The following is a 23,497-nucleotide window of genomic DNA, read 5'->3' on the forward strand; positions in this document are numbered from 1 at the left end:
ACTCCCCCTGATCCCAGGAGGGTCCAGCTGAGAAGTTTGCCAGGACCGGTTCCTGTTTCCAGTCCGGCCCTGACAACAACAGTCATACTGATACACACATTCAGACAGGTTAGTCACTAACCCATGCATTCAGTAAGATACATTTAATCACTCACTTATTAAGTCAGTCAAGCACCTACTAAATCCTCCATCCAGACACTTAAACACCCACTCATTCTTCAATACACCTTGGCATATATATAAAACATATTTAAACTTTACAGAAACACAGTCACTGGATAATGTCATCAGTGATGTCATCAGTGATGTCATTTGAGATGTTATCAGTGATGTTACTTACCATGTCATGAATTATGAAATATTTGATGTCATCAGCAGTGCATTGTGGGGGCGCGAGTTATAGTTAGCTGAAGTAACTATAACTGGGGAATTTCTATCATTTTATACGAGTGAAATTTCCAACTAATTATAACGTCCCCGAAACCTATGTTTTTTTCAGTGAATATATATATATATATTACCTACTGGCGGTCGCCAGTAGGTAGTTATAGTTAGGACCTAGTTACCATAGGAAAATGGCAACATTCTATTCCCAATAACTTTGGCGCCGATTGACGAATCTTCGTGACATTTTTAAAACTAATTCTTTGTTGAGATCAGCTCATATGTCAAAAGTTTGGGGGCGATTGGTCAAGGGGGGGCAAGAAAAAAGGGGGTCCCAAAACATGTTTTCCCAATGTTAATTTACATAGGAGCTCTAGACAAGGCTACAGGTCGAACAGGTAAATGGATTTACCCCAAATTTGGCAGGGAGAAGGGTCTTGGTCTAAAAAGCACACTTTTGTTTATTTGGTGTAAATTCGTTAAGTAGATTTTGAGAAATATCGAAATTTACAGATATCGATATTTGGGAATTCTGCCATCTGATTGGCTGAGGCATCACATGCACGAGCTTGTTGCTGATTGGCTGCGAGCGGTGCGAGCGGTTGCAACTAGGAAGTGTTGTCTGCCATTTTGTGATTCTGTTGAAGCAAGTAAGGTGAAAAGAGGGGGGAAAAGGGGGAAAAGTGGGAAATAGAAGGGTAGGAACACTGTAACCTCTGTGGGGTGTTCAGAGTGTGCTATTGAGGGGGTGCAAAGCAAAGTAATTACCCCTACTGGTGTGTAAGTGGTAGGCTACGGAAATTAAGTGAGGTATTGCATAGAGTCTGATGCGGGTCTTATGCGGGTAAGGTGAGCTGGTGCGTGACTCGGGGATTAAAGATTGAGGCCACATTGTGTGTCTTTTGCTGTGAAGTCATGTGCCGTGGCAACTACACTACAGTTGTGGAAGTAGTGCCCGGATGTGTTTATAACTACTAGGATGAACTACTGACCCGTACTGGTCTGAAAGTCCTGGGGTACGGCATATATGTGAGGCAGTGTCTAGAGTTTCATGTTGCTAAGCTGAGCTGCTGCCGGAGTCGAGGATTAAAGCATGAGCCCAAACTGTGTGTCATATGCTGTAAAGTCGTGTGCTCTGGCCGCTGTGCCACATCTGTGCAAGTAGTGTCAGCATGTAGTTATAGCTACTTGGATGAACTTTTGTTTAGAACATTGTAGCTTGTGTATGGTACTTAGGTGGTGGTGAAAGAAGGTAAATCAATATGGTATTTGTAAAGCACAAACTACTCAGTCAGTCAGTCAGTCAATAGGCTTTATTTCAATAAAAATTATCTAAAAAAGCATTACATAAACGACAAGTTAAGGAAGAGAGCTAGCTCGTAGATCCAAAGGTCCTTGGTTCAATCCTGGCTTTCGGCACAACTTTTTTTGTGCAATTAATTTATGTGTAATTACTTTGTCGTTTTTCCCTAGACTCGTTTTTCTGTATATTTATTTTTGTGTGATGAAGAAATTATTTTGATAAGAATCGATTTGTTGCCCTTAAATCCTTGTTTGTTATTTTCATTGTGCTTTTATAAGGAACTTTCGAAATATATTTAAACATGGCGCCCGTCTAAATGCCCTATGTTTATTTCTGGTGCCTAAACATCATGTGATTCTTTTTGGGTGAATTATGAGTAATTCTATCCTACTTTTAACCGGCGTGATGGTTATGGCGGGTTGTTCGAAAAAAACGGGTTTGGAGACACGGACTCGGCATTTGCGGGTAAGATGACTACTGCTGATAATTTCTCTGGTGGGGCCTCATGTTAGTAGTGCACCATTTCCTCGATTTTGTCTAAATGACATCGATGTGTACACTTCTGTTTCTCCGTTGTGATACATTTTTGAGAGATCCGGTCAATGATTAAGAATGATACACTCTTATTTTCCAATGAATGATGGTTATCTTAAGGGGATATATAGATGCCATGCAGGTAAAATGCAATGTGACACCAATTGCGATCACTAAGGCATAACAATGCGAAATACTTTCATTCGTAATTGTGATATCTAGGTGGTTTGTACCTTTGCCCTCAACAGATGGGTGACTTCACACTTTAGCGTTTGTATGTTTTGAGATATTTGCTATCCTTTTTCAACAATCAAACTTCATATCATTTTAGGTGCAAGTTTAATAAATATAGATAGTGCTACTGTGAAGTGAATATTGAAAACGTTTCTCTTATTTCCACAGAGATTACGATCCGTTTTCTTGGGGAGATCATTATTAGTGGTTCAGGTCCTTATACATGTCTTTGACCACAGCGAGTGTTTTAAAATTTACAGGTATTTTTTGTTCACAAGTATATATATATATTTTTAGATATCCTGATAGTAATTGGTTGCTTCACTGTTATGAATATGCTAATAAGTGTCTATCTCTCCCAATAGTTTCTACCCCCTATTTATGCCAGCTCTTTATGTGCTATTCTAAAAGTTGATGAGGGATGACCTCCGAACTCAACAAGGTGGGTTTGAGACTTTATTTGTTTAATAAAATGTCTACTTCATAGCGTATCTGAGTATTGAACCCCGGTTCTTACGGTTATTATAACGTCTCCGAGCGTCACATTGTTTATGTTCTCCTTTATAAAATTCTCTCTACATATCCCTTAACCTCCGCTTATATTAATTTTTCCATTTCTTTCGGGTATCAAGAGCAGTTCCACTGATTCACACCTGGTACAACATTGGAACTTGGCCCGATTTGCTATTTGTTTTGGTGAGCATGTTTTCTCTCCTCACCGCAGTACTATGACATGTGTGGTCAAAATATATGTTTTTTTACGCTTGTCAATTTCTCAAAGACTGACCTAGTAACTATATGGTGTGTGTTATAGTTCGTTTCTGGGTTTGGCCTCTAGGTATAATGTGTCAGAGTAACTTTTTCAGGGAGTTTAAGACTCATAATGTATCAACGTATATATTTTTTCTACATAGACACATGGTCCTTTCGTGTCCTGATCATAAAGTCTCCTGCCCGGTGATGCTTAATGGCGTTAAGGAATTTTTCATAATACGTCTCATCCATATATTGGGAGGTGAGATTTTTGTGATGTCAATTGGTTACTGAAACTAGAAGACTAAATCTTGTTTTGAAGACTATGTGGTTCATGTTAATCGACCTGTGATAGGTGCGACATCTGTATTTGTCTGAATGAGGTTTTTGTATATATTACTGAATTGATCGCTTGCACATCTCTTTATGTAGATCTTAACGTGGAGGTCTTAATCCATACAAACTGCGCTTGGTAGCCTTATTTGACCAGGCTTTTCTCTAGGTGAGTGTGTGGTATTACTTCTTTTGCAATTTGTTTTTTGATGCTCCCTTGCAGTCAGACTCTTCTTATGTAATGTTAATGAATATGATTGAGTAATATGTTTTTTTGGGTGGCCACAGACAGATTGGGCCCGGTAATAAGAATGGTCCAAAGAAAGGGGATGACAATTCTATGAGTTTTTCTCCCACGTCTTCCCCTAACTGTGGTCTATATTCTCTATTCATTTTTTCATTTTCTTGACCTTTTGACCTTTCTATTTTTATGTATTTCTTCTTTCTCTCTTTTTCTCTAGCTTATAGATATCTCTCCCTAACTAGTTACTTTGAGATATCACAATATGATTGTTATTTATTCTCTTTTCCTTCCTCTCCTCCTCTTTTTAGGGATTCTCATCCCGGTTTAATCATATGGATAATGTTTGTATAATAATGTAATACTAGATGTTTTTCAGACTTGTATAGTTTTATGTCTATGTAAATATTTTGTATATATTTGTGTAAATATATATATCTATGTTATGTCTTTGTATGTCCATATACTGAGTGGTTTTATTTGTGCTCTTACAGCCCTGACGAAGTTCGTATGGGAACGAAACGCGTTGGCTGATGGCCTTTTTAAAGATTGAAAATAATAAAGGACTTTTTTGAAAAATTCAACAGCCTGTTTGGACTAATAAATTCTGGTGCACCACCCTTTGCTATAAAAATGTTAGCCCTATTTACCAAGGTTTGCCAAAGCCAATAGGTCGCACCTGTGTGAAAGCTATTGGCTTTGCCAATGTCTTTTAGCCATGTTGTAAGCAGCAATGATAAAAGTTAGAAAACAAGCATTAAAATGCAATAGGTCTCGCCTTTCATTAAGTTAAAGCCATTTGCTTTGCTATACAATACCATTAGCAAAGAAAATGGCTTTAACTTAATGAAAGGCGAGACCTATTGCATTTTCAATGCTTGTTATATATTAGCACCCTACCCTATAGGCTTACAATGCACAATTTAGGAGTGATTTATCAATATGTAAAAATAGTTTTTTTTCTAAATGGTAAAGGAACGTTTCCCTTCCTTGTGTCACTTCAGTGCATTTTAACTTTTGCCTGGCCAGAGTGCACTGATGCCTGTGCAGATATATGTGTATCATATGATTGGTTGGTGTAAATATTCACACAAGCCCACATGACATTTAACTTCCACACCACAGATGCATGTGTTGTTACATCTATTATGGTTTTATAGGTCGATAAAATAGACCAATTAGGTGAAACCAATGTTACCAGTGCCAGAGCAGATGCACTGAAGCACTCAACAGCTATATCACAGTCCTCTGTGTGTATACCAGCAGAATAGAGGCCATAAGAAGGCACAGCATCATTGGTTGTTTGGAGCTGTTAGCGATGACAATGGTTTTGTTACTCCTAAGGTTTAGTTGTAGGTAGTTGCTAGATATCCGAGACTAGCTGGCTGGATGAGTGGGTGGGTGGATGGATGGACGGATGGATGGGTGGGTGTATGGATGGATGGATGGATGGATGGATGGATGGGTGGATGGATGGATGGATGGATGGATGGGTGGGTGGGTGGATGGATGGATGGACGGATGGGTGGGTGGGTGGATGGGTGGATGGGTGGATGGGTGGATGGATGGGTGGATGGATGGATGGGTGGATGGATGGATGGATGGATGGATGGATGGATGGATGGATCGATGGATGGATGGATGGATGGACGGACGGACGGTGGGTGGATGGATGGATGGATGGATGGATGGATGGATGGATGGATGTGGGTGGATGGGTGGATGGATGGGTAGGTGGGTGGATGGTCAGTTAATATTATAGAGGAGATTTGTTTACAGATGTCATCATTGTGCCAGTACTGAGGGATGGTGACTCCGTAGTACTCACAGATGCTCCAAGTAAAGGTTAAAGGTCAGTGAAGATGGAAGCCTGAAGTGCTCCACAGACTAATGGCTGTGCTCGGATCCTGAGAGTCCCAGCTGTGGCAGCTGAGGAAATCTATTGCAACACGACTTCAGGGAATCCTGTGAATGTGTTAAGCAATGATGCTTAGCTGTGATGAAGGATGCAAGTTAATTTAAATTAAGCTCATTTGCATACTTCCTGATTATCTGTCATGGCCTGGACCTTGTATGGCCCACACTGGACACCTTTGGTCAAGAGCGAAACTGGTGCTAGTGGACAAAGGTATTATCTGTTACTAGTATGAATTCTGCTCAAGGATTTCACACAAAAAATCAGATCCCAAAAATACTGCAATCTTTTTTGGTATTAAGGACTCTGGAAAGCTCTTTGCACAAAGCCTCGCCCGCTGTCAAGCAGCTCCTGGCTCTACTCTGGATTTGAAGACAGTTGCAAAACTAGTGATCCAGAAACGAGTCATCAATCTATTTAGCTCATACAAAACAATTCCAGTGCCCAATTGGCAATTCCAGATGTTTTGTTTTCAATACCTGAATCCATTCCGGAAGTGTGTGCGCGATGGTAAAAGGATACTGTCTGTAACCCAATACCTCTGTAATCAAAGACATATCTATGATCTCGACATGAGAGCCAGAGCAGAGAATAATGCCGTCTGGCAGTAAACCATTTTTTAGAGCATCGGAAAAGGAAATACCATTTTTATTTATCTTAAAACACTTCCTGGACCAACACCTGGGCTGATGTGCCTGGGGCCAAGAAATACAGGATAAGCAGACATTCTCATATGAACATATCATGCATATTTGTAAAGCAGACATGTACTGTCTTGAGAACCTAGGCGCTGGAGTACAGGTGTTTATTGTTACCCAATTCAATGGCTTCATTTTATTGACCCAGGAATGATGAAAGGCTGAGTAGGCCCTCTAGGATTTAAACCTGTGATCGTATGCTAGAAAGAGAGAGAGGTAGAGGACGGTGAACCTGGAAGAGGTTAGTCATGATATAGGGATGTACTTGTGGAGGACTCAACAGGAGAAATGTAAATTTCATAGAAAGGAGAAAGCCTGCCTTCAGGCTGCTGTCCTCAACTAGTGTGTGCAGTGACAGGGACGAGGAGTAATGCTATTCTTCATACAGGACCAGGCACCGCCGGATGGCTTGATGAACTAAGGTGCTTGTCCTATCAATCTGCTGGAATATACAAATTATGATAAAACACTTTATTTGAAGGAGGCATGATACAGGGTGGCAGAGACAGCGAAGGCGATGACTGGGGGCTGAGCAGGATCTTTGGAATAAAAAGTACATTAACTAAGGCTGGTGCCTCTGAGGCGAAGGCTCCAGGGACGCTTGATCTGACCCTGCTGGGCTTCCATTGTACTTCTGTTCTGAGTGCTCTGGACTGTGAAGTGTCATTGTAACGCACAGGGCTCAGTGCCACCCGCGCTGACGTGCCAGTTCAGAGGCATGATACCTTGCCACGCGTGCTTGCCTATAAATCCTGGTCCTCAGTCTATTCCTTGGCACTCTTGGATCAAGACATTCTTCGTGATAGCGCCAAGATGGACCCCAGCGGGCGGTTCCTCGCTCTCAGCCTCCTTGTCCTCTCCATGGCTGTGTCTTGTGAATTGGGCACAGCACCGCCAAGAGGTGAGCAGAGAGGTTCAGAGGGCAGGGGCCCTCAGGGTCTCCAGAGAACTGGGTGGTACCAGGGGTAAAGAAAGGTCTTTTCTGCTGTGTCTATTGGTCCCATCTTAGGGACAGGGGTGGCACTATCTAGGCATTCCAGTAGTATGTAAAAGGAAGTTATAGTTTATTTTTTAAATATATTCCATCCTAGTTTTCTAATGATGAAATGTCTCTATTTCTACTTTTTTAGATTTTAAATTAGAGAAAAACATGATTGCATTTAAAAGGCTCAAGGAATGATATCCTCACTGCATTTTGGGATATGTTTGTCCCTTCATGAGGAACATTTAATTAATAAGGTATATATGGGAAGTTCATACAAAAGAATTTCAGAGGGTATGCGTGTTTTTAGCGTTAAGGAAAGTAAAGAAATCTGCAAATCATGAATACCTATTTGAGTGAATAGCTTTGTACTTATGAGAAATACCTGTTATTACAAATGAAGGACAAAACTCCGCTTACACCTGGTAGAATTTCAATATTTTTCTTTCATAGGCACCCGTCACTTGGTGAAAAGGTACCAAATGCGTGTAGATTTAAGATTATGGGAACATCTATGGGACTAACTTTATTAATTCATAAATTCCGAGGAATCATGTTTCAGAGGTAACAATGAAAACTGCAGGAAGTAGCAATCCAAACCGAAACTTATATATTTCTTTCAACTCTGAAAAGCGAGCTCAATTTTATGTGCTGCAAAACCTCTTTTCGGGCTAATCTGTGCCAGGAGAGTGCACTCAAGTGCTGAAGGACAGAACCACCTCAAGGCTAAAAGCATCTTGAATTTGTCAAGTCAAGTCAAGCAAGCTTTATTCGACGATTGTCATAAAAGCATACAGTACTTAAAAGTATGTTTAAAATAATAAATATTCTTAGAATTTAGATAAAATAGAACTAGTAAAAACAACATAAATACACTTAAGAAGGTACATCTTTGGGGGAGGAGCCTAGCTCGAGGACGTAATGGCCGCCTTTTAGCTCGGCTCCGTCGGCCCTCCGGCTAACTTCGACTATCCTGCCATATATCCTGCACTGCGACGCTACTTCCATACAGAATTCGAACTTTAAAGACCCACTCTTACTCACCGTCTGGTCCGGAGGTCCCTGTGTGCTGTGGATCCGCAGCTGTGCCCTCGGTGGGATTGAGGCCTCCGGGCACTCGAGACCGGGACCTCGCCTGCGGGACCCGACCGGCGGAGAAGAGATTCCTGCGGGACCCGACCGGCGGAGAAGAGATTGCCGGCCCCGGCCGCGAAAGTGAGCCACTGGTGGGAACCGTTGTGCGTGTGCCCCGGTGATCCTGGACCGGCCCGATGACTGAACCGTGCAGCTGGAGGGGGACGAGATGTGTTGGGGGCTGACCGTGTGAAGGGGTCCCTTCGCCTTTGTCCTGTCCGGCGGTCCTGGACCCCGCGCCTGGCTCTCGCCTGTGGGGCCTGCCATTGTTTGGAGGGGACCCCCCCCCCCATCGGGCGCTCGCCCATCCTGTGCCGGTGAGGCCGTTGTTGGGAACTTCCGGAGGTCTGTAAAGTCCTACATTTGGGAACTGTTTGGGGGCCCACGGTGGAGTGTGGGATGGCGAAACTCACAAGATGGCTGCCGACAACGTGGGGAGTGCTCCGCTCCGCACCGACGCTCCTTACCGGTCGGATTGTGCGGAGGCCTGGGTGTGTGCTCGGGTGCCCACGCCCGGAGTTGTCCTGGACGCCTTGATGTCATTGCACGCTGTCTTGGCCCCCGGTGCCTCTACCGACTTCATGCGGCTCGCCGCCATTTTGGGCCGCCGCTCTTTCATGCACCCCTGTCGTCCTGATGCCGCCATTGCTTCGCCCCCTTCGGCTGCGCCAGGAGTTGCTGTTGTTGTTCTTCGGCCGCTTGATGGGCCGGTGACTTTTGATCCTCTGCTTCCTCGCCGCCTGGATTTCGAGGACTTCCACACGACGCGGAGATCTGCTCCTTCCCGGGTACCTGGAACTCATGGTGGGCCGCTGTTTGCTCCCGCTACGTTGGATTCGAACTTTTGTTCTGGAGGGGTACCTTTGTATTGTCGGATTGCGCACCTGGACTCCGGCTTGCCGTTGCTTGCCCTGTCGTTACTGCTACAATTGACTTGTTTAATTGACTTTTTGTATTCCCTCCGTACGAAGGCTCTACCTGATTTATATCACTGCCGTGACTCTGGACTACGTTACGATTCTTTTGTGCTGGGTGGTACGCTCCACATTATCCTTTATTGGGTTGGTTTCGTGGTCAGGAAGGGTTGGGGGTGAGTTGCACGACATGATAGTCTGCTGGTCTACCTACTCGTTGTATTGATGTTTGTACTCCCGACACGGTGGAACGTTACAATCTCTCCCCCCTCCCCCTCCCTGTGGTTCTTGCTGTATGTGAAGGTGTAGAACTGATTTGATACTTCTTCATTTGTTGGTCGGGGGTGAGTCGTGGCCAAATGTGTTTGCTCATATCCTCTGGCTCCTCCCTCATATTTTCTTTTTGTTTTGTATTTCCTTTTCTCCTCTTTTTGTCTTTTTCCTCTACCTTTCTTTTCACTATATTTCGGGTTTCGGATTAGGGCGACAGGCACGCTGTTTGGAGGGTAGGCCGTAGCCTTCTGCAGGGGTGCGGGGTGGGACGGGTGGGTGGGGTCTTTCAGATGTTTTCTTTTGGTTCTATGGCCCTTTTCTATCCCTTTATAGCGGTGCCGCTTCTGTCCTCGCTTCTCAGGCATGGGTGGGTTGGGGTCTGTTACTATGCCACTTTTCTTGGTTTCGATGCTTCGTCGTAACTGCCATACCCTTTTTTTCACCAGCTTCCAATTTCTTCTGTACTATTAGCCGTGGGTCGCCTGGCCCGGGGTGGCGCCCATCTTGCACGATTGTGTTTCTCCTTTTATTTTTCTTTCTTTTGTTCTTCTCTCTTCCTTTCCCCCCTTTCTGTCCCTTTTTGGTTTTTTCCCCCTTGTTTCCTTCCCTTTTCCCCCCCTTTCCTTCTTCCCCCCCCCTCCCCCCCCCCCTTCCCCCCCCTTTTTCCCAGGCTCGTATTGAAAGATGTGGGCTTGATTCGTACAGTTTCCCGCTCCCCTTGCCTCCGTTAGCGTGTTATTGGGTGGGGGTCATGAGATCTTGGTAGCACTTGTATGCTTCTCCACTATATTTTGTGTTTGTTTCGTGCTACGGTCATATCGTGCCCTTACATCCTCTTCCCCCCACCCCTTCCCCCCTCCTCTCGTTTTGGCATGGGTGTAATCCTGTTTTTGGGTTTTTTCCGTATTTGTGAGTCAGTCATGAGCCTTGTCCCCTTATTATAAAATAGACCTCACTGATCCTGATGTTGGGCCGTTATTGCCGCTTATCCCGTCTCTAGCATTGTCCAATTATGTTTGCTTGCCTGCCAACTGGCCTTGTGTCGCTTATTTTGATTCTTGATCGTTTTTGATTTGTGGCCGGCCGGATTGGTTGTAGGCCCATACATGTTTAACCTAATAATGCAAATAAAGGTCTTCAAAAAAAAAAAAAAGAAGGTACATCTTGAATATGAAGCTAAGAAGCAGAAATTTGTATCACCTTTCCACAGGTAATCAAATTTTAACCTTTTTTAGGGTCCACGCGCTCTTGCTTCCAAGACGTTGTTTAAAAAACAGGCTTGAAGGCCGCCCATTCATCGGCATCATTAACACTCCCCTTCACTACCTCCTAATTCAGAAACATGTCCCAGGCATTAGTTTTTGCATCGCTTCCATTCTTTTTTTCTCATGGACGAACTGCGTCTTGATTTCTCCTAATAAGAGCACATCCACTGATGATGCTGTGATTGACTAAAATACACAAAATGTGATGGATGGAATACTCGAATAAATCTCAGCCACTGGTAAATACTCAGGGGCAGATTTACAAGAAAGTGACTCATCTGTAAAGATGCGTCACTTTCCCTGTGCCACCCTGAGACACCCTTGCACCACGATGGATGTACCGTATTTACAATACGGTACACCATGGTACAATGATTGACAGATGCATCAGATATTCTGACACATCTGTTGATGCAAAAGTCACGCATTGCTGGAGTCGTATCACAAGCACAACTCAACTCCAGCAATGCAGGGGAGGCCTTTCCTCATTGTGCTGCGTCACTCCTTACACCTGCTTCATGCAGGCTTAAGAATTTGATGCAGTGGCGTGGGGAAATCTTGTAGATTTCATTGCGTCACTTCTACTAGGCCTTTTTGCTTTGGAACGCCCACCCTGCATACTTTTTACCTGACCCAGGTATGATGTGACGCAGCGCTTTACAACGTGACGCATCTCCCTAGATGCGTCACGTTGTAAAAGGGTTGCATTTTTAAGCTGCTTGTGCGTCACAATAAAAGTGGCGCAAAAATGATGTAAGGGGCTTGTAAATCTACCGCTCAGGGTGTCATCCAAACCATTATTATTTTACACACCATGTCACCTAAAATTGCACCCAGCTATATGCAAAGCTTTCTTGACCCAGCTCCAATGGGAACAGTCCTGCCACAAACTGCCAAGCCAGGTCCTCCCTGAAACGGAACATAAGGAACCCTGGACCACTTTCACCCTTGTTAAAAGGCTGAGTCCATATTGGGGTGGCATGGTGTGCAAAATAACAAAGTACTATAAAAAAAAGCCAAAGAAATAACTAACAGTGGCTGAAATTAATTCAAGCATCCATCCATCACTTGAGGAAAGTGCCTCTTTTTGTATCGTTAGCCCCCACTTTTTGCTTGATACCTAATGCGATTTTGAACTGTAAGTGCAGTGGGTCCCTGACCACTAGGTCCCCAGTGCCAGATCGCTTTCCCAAAACACTGCACCACGATTGGCACACCTACAGCTACCCATGTAAGTCCCAAGTAAATGGTACCTCTGATACCTAGGGCATGGGTACTGAAGAGGGTCCTCTGGGGCTACAGTACTGGTTGTGCCACCCCAGGGTCCCCACCCCAAGGCTATACACTCTGCCATTGCAGGCTGCTTGTCTTGGTGAAGGAAAATCAGAAGATTCAACATGGCACACAGTCCTGTGTGCCATGCCACCCATGCACTGCATACGATATAGGAAAGTCACCCCTAATGCACACCTTTAGCCCTAAGACAGGGTGCACTATATAATATAGGTGGGCATATCAGTATGACCAGATATGCCCCTACAATGTCCAGTCCATTCTGTGATGTTGTAAGTGAACAGGGAATCCATGAAGAGTACATGGGCTGGTTACTTGTCAACACAAGTTTCCTAGCTCCATGATGATTTCACCGATTTCTAAGATGTTTGGTACCAAACATCTTGTCTTTAGAAATCCTCTCTGATGACAGTGTTGGATTTGTTCACAAAGGAGACCCTTTAAGAGGGTCCCCTAAAACTTGACTAATAACTAGTGGGGTCTCTTGCCACTTTTCACCAGTCTGCCACCACCAGACATTTTCTGACCTCATGGGGTTAGAACCAGCACTCTCAGAGGACATAAACAATACCTTCTCTGGCGGGGGTGTTTCACACATACATCAGGAAAGGATGGCCTTCCCGAGTGGGAAGCTTCAAAAGCAATGCTGCCTTTGAAATCCAACCCAGGAACCCCCAGATAAAGGGAGAGGCCAAGCCCCCTTTCCTTCTCCACTTTGGGTTGGAGAAAAAGCAGAAAAATCTGTTAGATAAGGAAGAGTGTCCCCCTCAGCCTGCACCACCCCTAAGACGGACCGGCCGAAGGGAACGCCTCTCCTGAAATTCCACCATCATGAGATGGTGAGAAAACCTCCAATCAGGTCTAGGGTAGTGCCTCTTCCCACAGGAAGTGGTCGCTAGAGGGCACCCTAACAGTAGATAGCCTATTGGCTATTACCTGTCTCCCCTTGTAACACCCCTAAATTCAGTATTTAGGTGGCTCCCCGAGATCTGAACATCAGACTCATCAGACCAAAGGAGACTAGGGCAAGCAAAGACCTGTTACGCGATAACTGAAGCCCTGCTGCAGAAAGAAAAGGTGCTAAACCATGCCAGCTGCAAGAAGTAGTTGACAATCACTTCAGTTGTGTCGTCCTGAAACCTTAAAGGCCTCCAGGAACCGTGGAGAACCTCTAGCAATCGAGAAATCGCAGAGAAGCTCCCTTGGAATGAAGATATCACTCCTGTGCACACTGCAGGCACCAATCCTGTGAAGTCCAGTTTATCGTCTCGCTGCTTCCCGATGACGGAGAACTGAAGCAAGAAGAGGTACAACTTAGGTATGAGATCTCCAGGCATTGTGAGATGCCCCTGGGTGCAGTTTTTGTCTCCCCCTCATCCAGAGGATTGGGCTGTCAGCCCCTGCTGGCTACGGTCTGCCCGCAACCTGGAAGACTACGGAGGACCTGACCAAGCCCAGAGGCCAGCTCCTTGCAGTGGGCGCTTTCCTCATCATCGCCCCGGAGGACCCACGTATGGTTAGAACTGTGGAGGGAGTAGTTGGCTACCGGCGCCATTTGTTCTTCCGTGGCCATTTTGTGCCCTTTGGTGCTGTTGCCCCCGGACCGGCCAGGAGCCTGATGCCCGGCAGTGGTGACTGGTGACACACTTGTGCTCGACTCCGCTCTTTGTGTCCCCCGCGCATGCAACTCCCTGGAGTTCGGTGCTTTATCTGGTGTGCCATCTGTAACTGCTCCTCCCATCACATCTGACCAACATCAGCTTCCTACACACCAGCGACGTGGTGGAAGGCCGAGTGTTGGGCTCGACTGTCAGTCTTCAAGGAGCTCCGCTGAAATCTGGAGTGCCGGTCCGATCCGACCATTCGCTGCCTCTCAGTGCCCGAGCCTCAGGGGGTCTCTAAGATGAGTGGTGAACACTTTGCTTTACCCCAAAACGGCGGATGACATAGCGCTCCTTAGTCAACCTCGCATCGTAAGCAAGAGGTAAGCAAGGTCTCCAAGCCTCAGTCCCTCACTCGCCACAGACAGCTGCCCTGATATCTGACCACACACCACGTCCCTCTCGGCATTGCCTGAGGCGATCCTGGCTCTACACAAACCTCACTCTGCCTGACTTTAACATGGCTGCTACCATCAATGCCTTACTCGACTTCTCAAGAAGCCTAAACAAATTTTGCTCAGCTCACCTGACTGCTCGCCGACCGTGTAATTAAGCCTGGTCGTGCGCAGATCGGCTGTGGGTCTCCTCGTGGGTGCCAACGAGAGTCCTACAATTTATTTCACTATAATTATATTATATATTTTACTATAATACTGTAATGGTGGTCTCTATATGCACTTGAACGACGCTTACTTTGTATCCACCTTTAGATTGTTAAATGGCCATTTTGACTTTTATGTGCTGCTCATTTTTTTTGAAGGTGCCTTCATTACACAATAGAAGCTGTCCTTACATGCCCTATTCATAGTAAGTGAAAAAGGACTTATATATGCTTTCACAACAATAGAAAGAAGGCTGAGCCAGAAGCTCCCCATAATAACAGAAAGAGGACTTCTACAGCAGTCATCTTGGCATGGGCATATATTCAACAGCCCTCTCAACTTATTCCACGGAAAAAGACCTGGTAAACCCACACCTTGGCATGGGCATATGATTACCAGCCCTTGCATTTGCTCTTTCGTTCCTCATTTAAGATGGGCCATCTTGGCGTTGTAGCACTTTCCATAAGTAAACCTGGACAGTAGGGCAGACCTGCTGATACATCTCACCACGCTAACGAACCGCTGGGGCGATAGTCTCATCACTCTCCCCAGCATGGCAGAGCCCTGCTTGATCTCCACGGCCGACAACCACTACACCGTTATTCATCCTCCTAATCTCTCCAAATCTGCCTCTAAATCCCTCAAACACTCCATCCTGAAAAGCCATCCTATGACCCTGATATTTGACCTTTGTCTCTGCGTGAACCAGAGCACTGTCATAACAACCTAATCTTCCACCCCAGGAAAACGTCTCTCTGGTGCAATGCCTTCTTGAGCCTCCTCAAAGTACAGGAAGCCAGAAACATCCCTCACGGAAAAAAACTCACAATCACGCCATCTACAAACCTGAGTGCTGACCTCACCATCACCTTATACAACAGTGGCATTATCCTGATTCAAGGGTCTCCCAAAGACCTCATGAAATTTGCGGATCTCTTCACCGTCCTTAAAAAATATGTTCACAACCCTTCCCAGTCCACGCTCCCACCACTCCACCTCTTGCCCAATCCGCCAAGTGTACGTAGCCTCTCATCAACCACACATGCCAATGACCATGTCATTGGGCGACCCGGCCCTATCACCTTGTCACCAACGCATGCCAACAACTGCATGCCCATACCACTGAACTTAGACCCTCAAGCGCTCCCTGCTCCGTCGGCTTCCGAAACTCCCCCTAGGACCCACATCTAGAGCCAACGTAGCCCCGCTATTACGCATCCAGCACCCACCATCAGAAGCGTCCCTAAATCCATAACCTCCTGCTCGCGTAATCTTCCCGCACTCCGGGCTACTGAAACTCCTACTAGGGTCCACAACACTGGTACTTAAACGTCTAATAGGGCCCAGAACTCTGGTGGTTTTAGCTCCACCACTAGGATGCCAACTCAATTTGACAGAATCGCTCCCACCCTTTCAGCCCCCTGTCCGCAAATTCTTAACTCTCATAGGGATGCTGATCAACCTAGCCCCCACACTCCATCCGAATCGCTCGCCTGCAACCGGCCTTTGACCCGCCTGAACCCACCGCTAGGCTAACAGCTCATTCTATCAGAACGGCTCCCATGCAACTGGCCCCCTGCCTGCCAGAACCTACCTCTCTTAGAGATATTGATAAGCTCCACCGTAGAGCCACCAAATTAACACTGAGCATCCACTAGTCCATTCTGGACCTAAAGCATCTCCTTCACATCACCAAACTCTCCTTCTTATTTATTTATTTATTTTGAAGCTTGTAAAGCGCTCAGCTACCCCCAACGGGAGTGTCCCGGCGCTGTATCTGAATCTCTGGCTCTTGCAGAATGCAACCCACATCTCCTTTACTAAGCTCTGCCTTCACACACCCAATCAAGCAACCCTTCCACCTCTCGGAGGAGGAAATTCTTGCTCTCCTCCAAACCTATAAACCCACCCCTGACACGCTTAACTCGTCAGACCTCATGGAGGAAGAAGTGGTTGACCTCCTCAGTAGCCACGATTCAGACTTGACAACCCGATGCCCCTCAGACATGAGGGAAGAACACCATATCTGCACAGTTGCAACCAACCGTAACAGATCTGTTACCCTACGCGTCAGAGGGATGGTCAATAGCTGTGGAAAATGACAATGTATATGTACATAAGCGGCGTTCATTTGTGTTCACCATACCCCTCGCTGTAAGCAGAACGAATACCGCGAAGCATTGACCGCATCATCCCGCCAGCATAGGCCTATGCACGCACGTACACGACAGCCATTTTAGGCACCAAGGCCTCTCTGCCTGTTTGTTAAATCCCCAGCACGCCCCCCCCCCCATTGAACACCCCCGCTCTCTCATGCATAGGCCATAAAACCCTCTCCCTCTGCGTGACCCTGCTCTAAAAGTGACACCCCTGCCTGACCGACACCCCCTGCATTCCTCCCAGGAACACCCTTCCCCTCTTCTGATGACCCCCCCCCCGGCTAAACCTGGCCTCTCGACCCGGTCCCAAGTCATAAAACAAAGCCTCATGGATGTACCCCCCCCTGGCCCTGCATAGCGAAACGTGATACACCAACCGAAGTGCCCGATCTTATCGCCTGCCCAACCTTAGATCTGACCACCCCCTCTTGCCCTCGTGTCCTGTTGGAATGTCCGGCTGCAAGATTACAATCACATGTTACAATTGGGAGGGGAAACGACATCCGGGCGACAGGCATGGGAATAGGCCTGAAGCTGGGATTCCAAACGTGCCTTTTTGTACTTCAAAGTTTCTTTATTGCAATAAGGAATGTTTGTGCATCATAAACCTGTGTATAAAAGACGGAGCCTCAGAGAAACTTGTTAGAGCACCTCTTGAAGACATTGTGCATGTGTCCGAAATGACAGGCTCTCCTCATGAGAAATAAAAATCCGTTCTTGCACTCCCGCTTCCAGCGCCCGTCTCTTTATTTGGTAGCTGATCAAAATGGGAACTAAGAGGCGTCTTGTGCCAGCAGCCTGGGCATCGGTTGTAATTTGGGCTGTTTTTCCTCAATTGGCGTCCCAACGCGGGGCCCATCAGCGACATAAGGTCCAGTAAGAGAGGTCCAGACGATGGGGTGAACATCTGAACGATTGGAGTATACCTGCCTTGAGAGGGCCCTCGTCCGGCTGCCGATTGAATGAACTTCACCGATTCCGAACGGACCTCTCTCAAGCGATCTACTGTCCTGACTGGGATCCCACAGGAATGCTGCGGTAAAAACATGGAGTAAGAGAACGATCGGGCGCTGGAAAGGGAAGGCGAAGAACTGTCCACACGGTCCGGTCCGGGTAAGGTTAAGTAGGACGTCTTTACGTCTGATAATCGGTATTTAAATACTGGTATTGTTCATTGATTGGTTCATTTAGCCTTGGTTGCTACTTGAAGTATTGGTTCTCTTTGAGACATTCTCTGTTTGCAAACAGCGACGAATAGGAACGTTCCTCTCTCTTTGCAAATAGTGAAGGATAGGTAATGCGGACTTTTGTCCCCCGTTCTAATCCGTCATGCCTATTTTTCTCCCCACTGATTGATTGGTTGCTCTGTTGCTCTTTGAGACATTCGCTGTCTACAAACGGGGAAGAATAGGAATATTCTGTCTCCCTTTGCAGATAGTGAAGGGTAGGTAATGCAGACTTTTGTCCCCCATTGTAATCCGTCATGCCTATCTTTCTCCCCACTGATTGTTTGTTATCAATTTTTTATCGATTATCGCTCTTTTGAGATATTCCCTGTCTACAAACAGAGAAGAATAGGAATATTCTGTCTCCCTTTGCAGATAGCGAAGGATAGGTAATGCGGACTTTTGTCCCCCGTTGTAATCCGTCATGCCTGTTTTTCTCCCCACTGATTGATTGATTGTCTGGACATTTATTGTTCAAGGAATAGTTCTTTTGAGGTATTCTCTGTTTGCAAATAACGTGGAATAGAAATATTCTGTCTAGTCTTTGCAAGTAGTGAAGGGTAGGTAATGCGGACCTTTGTCCCCCGTTGTAATCTGTCATGCCTATCTACTCCCCACTGATTGGTAAACTAGTTCCACCCGGACCATTTATTAGAGGTAGATCATCTGGCCCAACCGGAGGGCGCCCCTAATAAAAAGGACATATGTAAAATACGAAGTAATCACCGTATCCTGTTAACAGAAACTTTAGCACGAAACACACTAGAAAAGGAAGGAAAAAGAAATCGAGCAAAATCAGTAGGCCACTGATGAGTTTTTTTGACTTTGCTAGAAATAAGAAACGTTAGCAATAGCCCGCAATAAGAAACATGAAAGTGGTGAGAGAAGCCAAGCTTGATATCACGGCAGCCACGAGGTAGCTAGGCTCCGCCGCCCCTCACTGCTCCAAACATGTCTGTCCCACCGCCCGCCACGCCCAATAACGGTAACATAAGATAGATACAAGTCAGCAGATACCTACCCCCATTCCGGAAGCTCCCGAAGTGCAACAGGTCCACGGTCACGCCCATCCGGAAGACGAGGCCTCGACACGTGCAGGGCGGGGCCCGGCTGGCCGTCATCGGCCGGAGAGGTCGTGGGGTGGATGGCCCAGAATGTACTGGTCTTCCCATCCTCTTCTTCTAGCGCCTTGCAGGCCACGGGGGGATGTCTTGCTTATGCCTCCGACCACCCCCCCTCTCTCATCGCCTGGTCCGGCCGTCACGAATGTCAGCGCCAGAAGACGGCGTGGGGTGCACTGGGAGGGAGAGGCGGCGCGGACGAGCCTCTCCCACCTCCCCAGGTGGAGGCCCCTCAGCTGCACCCCCAACGCTCCACTCACCCGACAAGGGTTCGTCCACTCCTGCGGTGCACCAACGCTCCACTCACCCGACAAGGGTTCATCCACTCTTGCGGTGCAACGCCACGCCCGACAGGCTGGAGTCCGTCTGCTCTTGCGATCCAACGACTGCCGGTTGCCGCGGAACTCGTAAAATGACGGTCGACTCTGCAAGATTGGGCCAGGCGTGCAAAGATGGCCTGGTCGCTTGTCAGCTAGAAAATGAGTTCCCCGTCCAGAAGCGTTCTCCTCAGCTTTGAAGATTCTATGAGAGCTGCAGGGGCCCCCGACCCCCGCGGGCCCCCCCGATGGGGAATGACTGCCATGATTGCCCGCGGAACGACCAAGACGTAGCCTCGAGACGTTGGCGCTCTCATGCTGGCGCCAGCCTCAGTTTGAATGACCAAAATCCTGCAGACTACCAATTTGATCAGTTCCGGTGGAAAACCATTATGACCCGGTAGGAAAGTTTGTTGCCTCCCTCCCCCCTTTGACTGATGGTTCATATCGACGGCCCCTTCTGTTGCCCTTTAACAAAACTTTTGGACTGCCGAAAGAGGCTCTGGTCCAACCACGAGTTGGTGGAGACATTTTGACTATACTTGGACCTGCCTGACCTCACCCAAAATGGCGCCGGTACAAATGAAACTCACAACTCCCTGTTGTGTTCCGGTTGCTCAGCCTTGAGATCATGAGATATGTATGCAGTTTTTGAAGCGCATGGCGGGAGGGGATGGGTACTGAGTGAACATTCAGACAATGAATTGATATTAAGTTCTGACGCGTCATTGATTACCGTATTATTGAAAGTTCGAATTTTCGACACTTATGGTACTTGCCCACAATGAATTTTCGATATGATTTTATTGCACTTGTAGAACCTTTATGAAATCAACGACCACCGACTCCGTTACGTTTTCCTCAAATAAATATCCCCTCAGGTACAGTTCCAGTCTGCTCCGTGGCTGGCCCACGTGGTTGTAGGCCCGTATTTGTGCGCCAACATTTTTAAAAAAAGGATTTTTTTGAAAAGCAAACATAGTTGTAGCGCTTAGATTGGTAAGTTTCGAATAAATGGCCACTGTTTCCGATATAAGTAAAATACAGGTGAAATGAAGCAACTCGATTACTTAACCACTTGGCTGCTAAGGCACCTGATGAGCTTCCATTGACTTTCCATTGAAATCAATGGAAAGTCCATGACGAGTTACCCTTGTCATTAGCGCTGAAGGGGTTAAAGGTTAAAAAGCAAAGTACACAGAAATTTTGCAAATGTGAATGGTCCAGGTTTGTTGTGTGTGTGTTTTTTATATTTTTATTTTTGTGCAACGTAAAGCAATCGATAAAGGTCCCGGTATTTAGCCTTTACTTTATGTGCCACATGTATCAGGGAAGTTGTTTCAGATGTCCCTAAGCCACTCCGAAGGAATGCCACCTAGCCCCTCTAGTTTCCGTGCCTGATGAACAAAAACGACCCTGTACCACTGTAGACCATCCCTCCTCCTCGAAGGAGAGCACGAGTTCACCCCCCACTTTACACTGACTGCCCTTTGTTTTGACCCTTCCCTACACACGACCCATAATACCACACTTGGGCGATCTATGCAATACACAGTCCATCAATGATTATCTCTCCCGCACTACCGGTCCCTCTGGGCTTAAACGCCGAGATGAAAGGGACTGCATCCCGCGGAAATGGGTCGAGTATGTGGTAAGTAAAAGCATTTTCGGGTTTTTGCGCGCTGAGGTGTTTTAAAACGCTGCCCCCACCCCTTCTTTTTCCCTTCTTTTCTGCAGGTCACATCGGAACGTCGACTAGAGTATGGAGAAGACCTAAGCAACACGCCATGGTTCCGCACGGAAAAATTGTATATTGTCTATGGGGACTGCCCCTGAGAACGTGACGAATTTGTGTGATATGAATGCACGCGTGTATGCCCTGATGTGTATAGCTCGACTGAATATACGTTGCACACGTTTGGATTGATAAGAGAAATGTTTTATGTATGACTTAAGTGATGATCGAACGGCCGATGGAATGGGGAAAAGGGGTCTGAACATGGTGCCTATACACGACGAACAAACAAAGATATAGCACTCCCCTACTTAGAAACGACTGTCTCTCTCTCTCTGAACCCAGCGACTGGGAGGGTGGCCTGAAGCAGAAACTTGGCGGGTTATTGCAGTATGACAAAATATGACTCCAACCGGCACCCCAAATAATGCAACCAAGAATGACGTGCACCCATGAGTAAATTCATACAGTAACTAAATAGGGAAAGGTGCAGGAATATTCCGGGGTGAGGTTTACCCAAGTACCCTCCTCCTGGAAGACTAGGAATATTGTCAATGTTTGAGATTTACCACCTCCTTCTTGCACCCCCATAGACATGAAACTCAAAGCTGCCCCATTGTTCTCCCGACTGACACCCTCCGTTGCCTCAGCCTGGATACCCATTCGCTAAAAATGATTCGAAGATCCCACCGTGAGTATTAGCCCGACCAGGTTAGTTCCCGAACAATTGACAAAGGTGTAAGTATTTGCAACCGAGGCCACCAGCAAAGGCAGCCAGATGAATTAAGTAGGATACTAAGGATGCGCAGCATGCAGGAAGAAATCTTTTTGGCCAAGTACTGTTCTATGTTTTGTCTTAGATTTTTGTATATAATACATGTACTATTCCCCCCCCGCCTGAATTCATGTGTACGTAATGTATGGATCTACGTCGTCCCTCAGCCTGTGTTTCTATATAACTTGACCCCTGCTGTTCTGTGTTGTGTGCGCACTAAATGGCCTATTATTGTACACGTTTCTCTCTCCCTCTTTCTCTCTCTCTCCATGTCGTACGTGTACCGAATAGTTCGTTTAAAATGCGGACGACTCTCTCTCTCTCTGAGGGTCCCCCTGTTCCCTCTTCCTTTGTGTGGTAACGTTGTGCCCCGCCGGCACAAGCCTAATTGTTTTTTTTTAACACAAAGGTTTTCGGCAAAATTGACAGAAACTAAAACAATTGTAATTTGCCATATTACTACCTCTCCTTTCTGTAAAATGATGGAACTTGAATTGGCTAAGATGGAAAGGACAGGTAAGACGACTGATGTCCCCTAATCTGGCCCTTTTTATAGGGGGACTATATGTCAGTGGCCTTCTGTTCTCAGTTCGTTAGAAACACAATCCCCAATGCCCAGATTGCCCCACCTCTCTGCACCCAAGTACGGATGTCCAAAGCGTCCTCGTTTCTCCCGATTGACCCCAGCTCCATATCCCGAAGTATAACTGATGACCCTGATTAACCGTTGCTCCCCGAGAAAAGAATGTTTAGCCTCTGTCCCTCTCTCATGATGATAGAAGATTGCCAGGGCTTGGGTTAGAAAGACAAGTCTCTACCGTAGGATCCGATTTCGAGTTTGATGGAATACGCAGTTGATAGGAGTCTGACTTCTCTCCATATACATCATGAATGAACACCAAATAGACTTAGTACAAACTCAGTAGAAATGCCCGCATACATACTCCATAGTGATAACTTCTGACCGTGACCGATTAACGTATCCCCAACTACTTAAGATTGGGGGCGGAATTGAAATGTATAAATGTCTTCTCCTGCCAGTTCTCTAAAGCTTGTTTTGTACCCATTCAAAGATACACAATCACCGGAGGAGAGGGGCTGGACGTGACGCACAGCCTAGCCGCAGATCATGAAGCACATGTGACCTCGACCAAAGGTGGAGCCGCAGAGCAACGAGACGCGGGACGAGGCACCACTCTCAAAAACGGAAAATGAAAGGATGGAGGGCTGCCTTGAAGCCCTCTGCTTGCTAACCAACGCGTGCCAGAAGTCCCCGCCCCTTTGAGCCCGATTGATAGGCCTGCCTGCTCGTTATCCTTTGCTCCCTTGGTTTGTCTCAAAGATCTGATCCCACTCCGCCCTCTCTTCCCTCGATTATCCGACAACACCCCCTTTTTTCACATGGATTTTGACTCAGAGAAGAAGAACAGCATTTAGGTAGAATAGGGTTTGCCACGGAAGAAGAAAGAAATGCAGGTGCCCAGCATGAGGCACCCTTAAAAAGATTAGTTAGGAAACAGGACTGTGGTCTAACAGCAGAGGACAGATCGCACCCTGCGACGTGTAAGGATGGATCCGAGCTGGACCTATAGCTCCACCGCCGGTGCTCAACAGCGCCAACGGAAGAAAACAAACTACTAGAGCC

The 23,497-nt window shown here is 46.5% G+C and overlaps 1 protein-coding gene and 1 long non-coding RNA gene across 3 annotated transcripts in view; both read left to right on the forward strand.

Moving 5' to 3' along the window:
• Nucleotides 1–3,412, forward strand: part of LOC144762029 (uncharacterized) — a 308,985-nt gene extending 305,573 nt beyond the window's left edge. For both annotated transcript variants that reach the window (XR_013596008.1, XR_013596009.1), the window contains 3 exons: nt 2,624–2,715; nt 2,821–2,897; nt 3,370–3,412. This is a non-coding gene — a long non-coding RNA (uncharacterized LOC144762029). The remainder of the gene's footprint in view (nt 1–2,623; nt 2,716–2,820; nt 2,898–3,369) is intronic.
• A 282-nt stretch (nt 3,413–3,694) lies between these two features.
• The window catches only part of LOC144762998 (antileukoproteinase-like), a gene marked incomplete at its 5' end in the record, with an annotated part of 160,331 nt that continues 140,528 nt past the window's right edge, over nt 3,695–23,497 (forward strand). The window contains one exon of the mRNA XM_078648314.1: nt 3,695–3,710. Within this exon, the coding sequence (XP_078504440.1) occupies nt 3,695–3,710 (16 nt within the window). The remainder of the gene's footprint in view (nt 3,711–23,497) is intronic.

Source organism: Lissotriton helveticus, chromosome 6 (assembly GCF_964261635.1).
Source record: "Lissotriton helveticus chromosome 6, aLisHel1.1, whole genome shotgun sequence".
Lineage (NCBI taxonomy): Eukaryota > Metazoa > Chordata > Amphibia > Caudata > Salamandridae > Lissotriton > Lissotriton helveticus.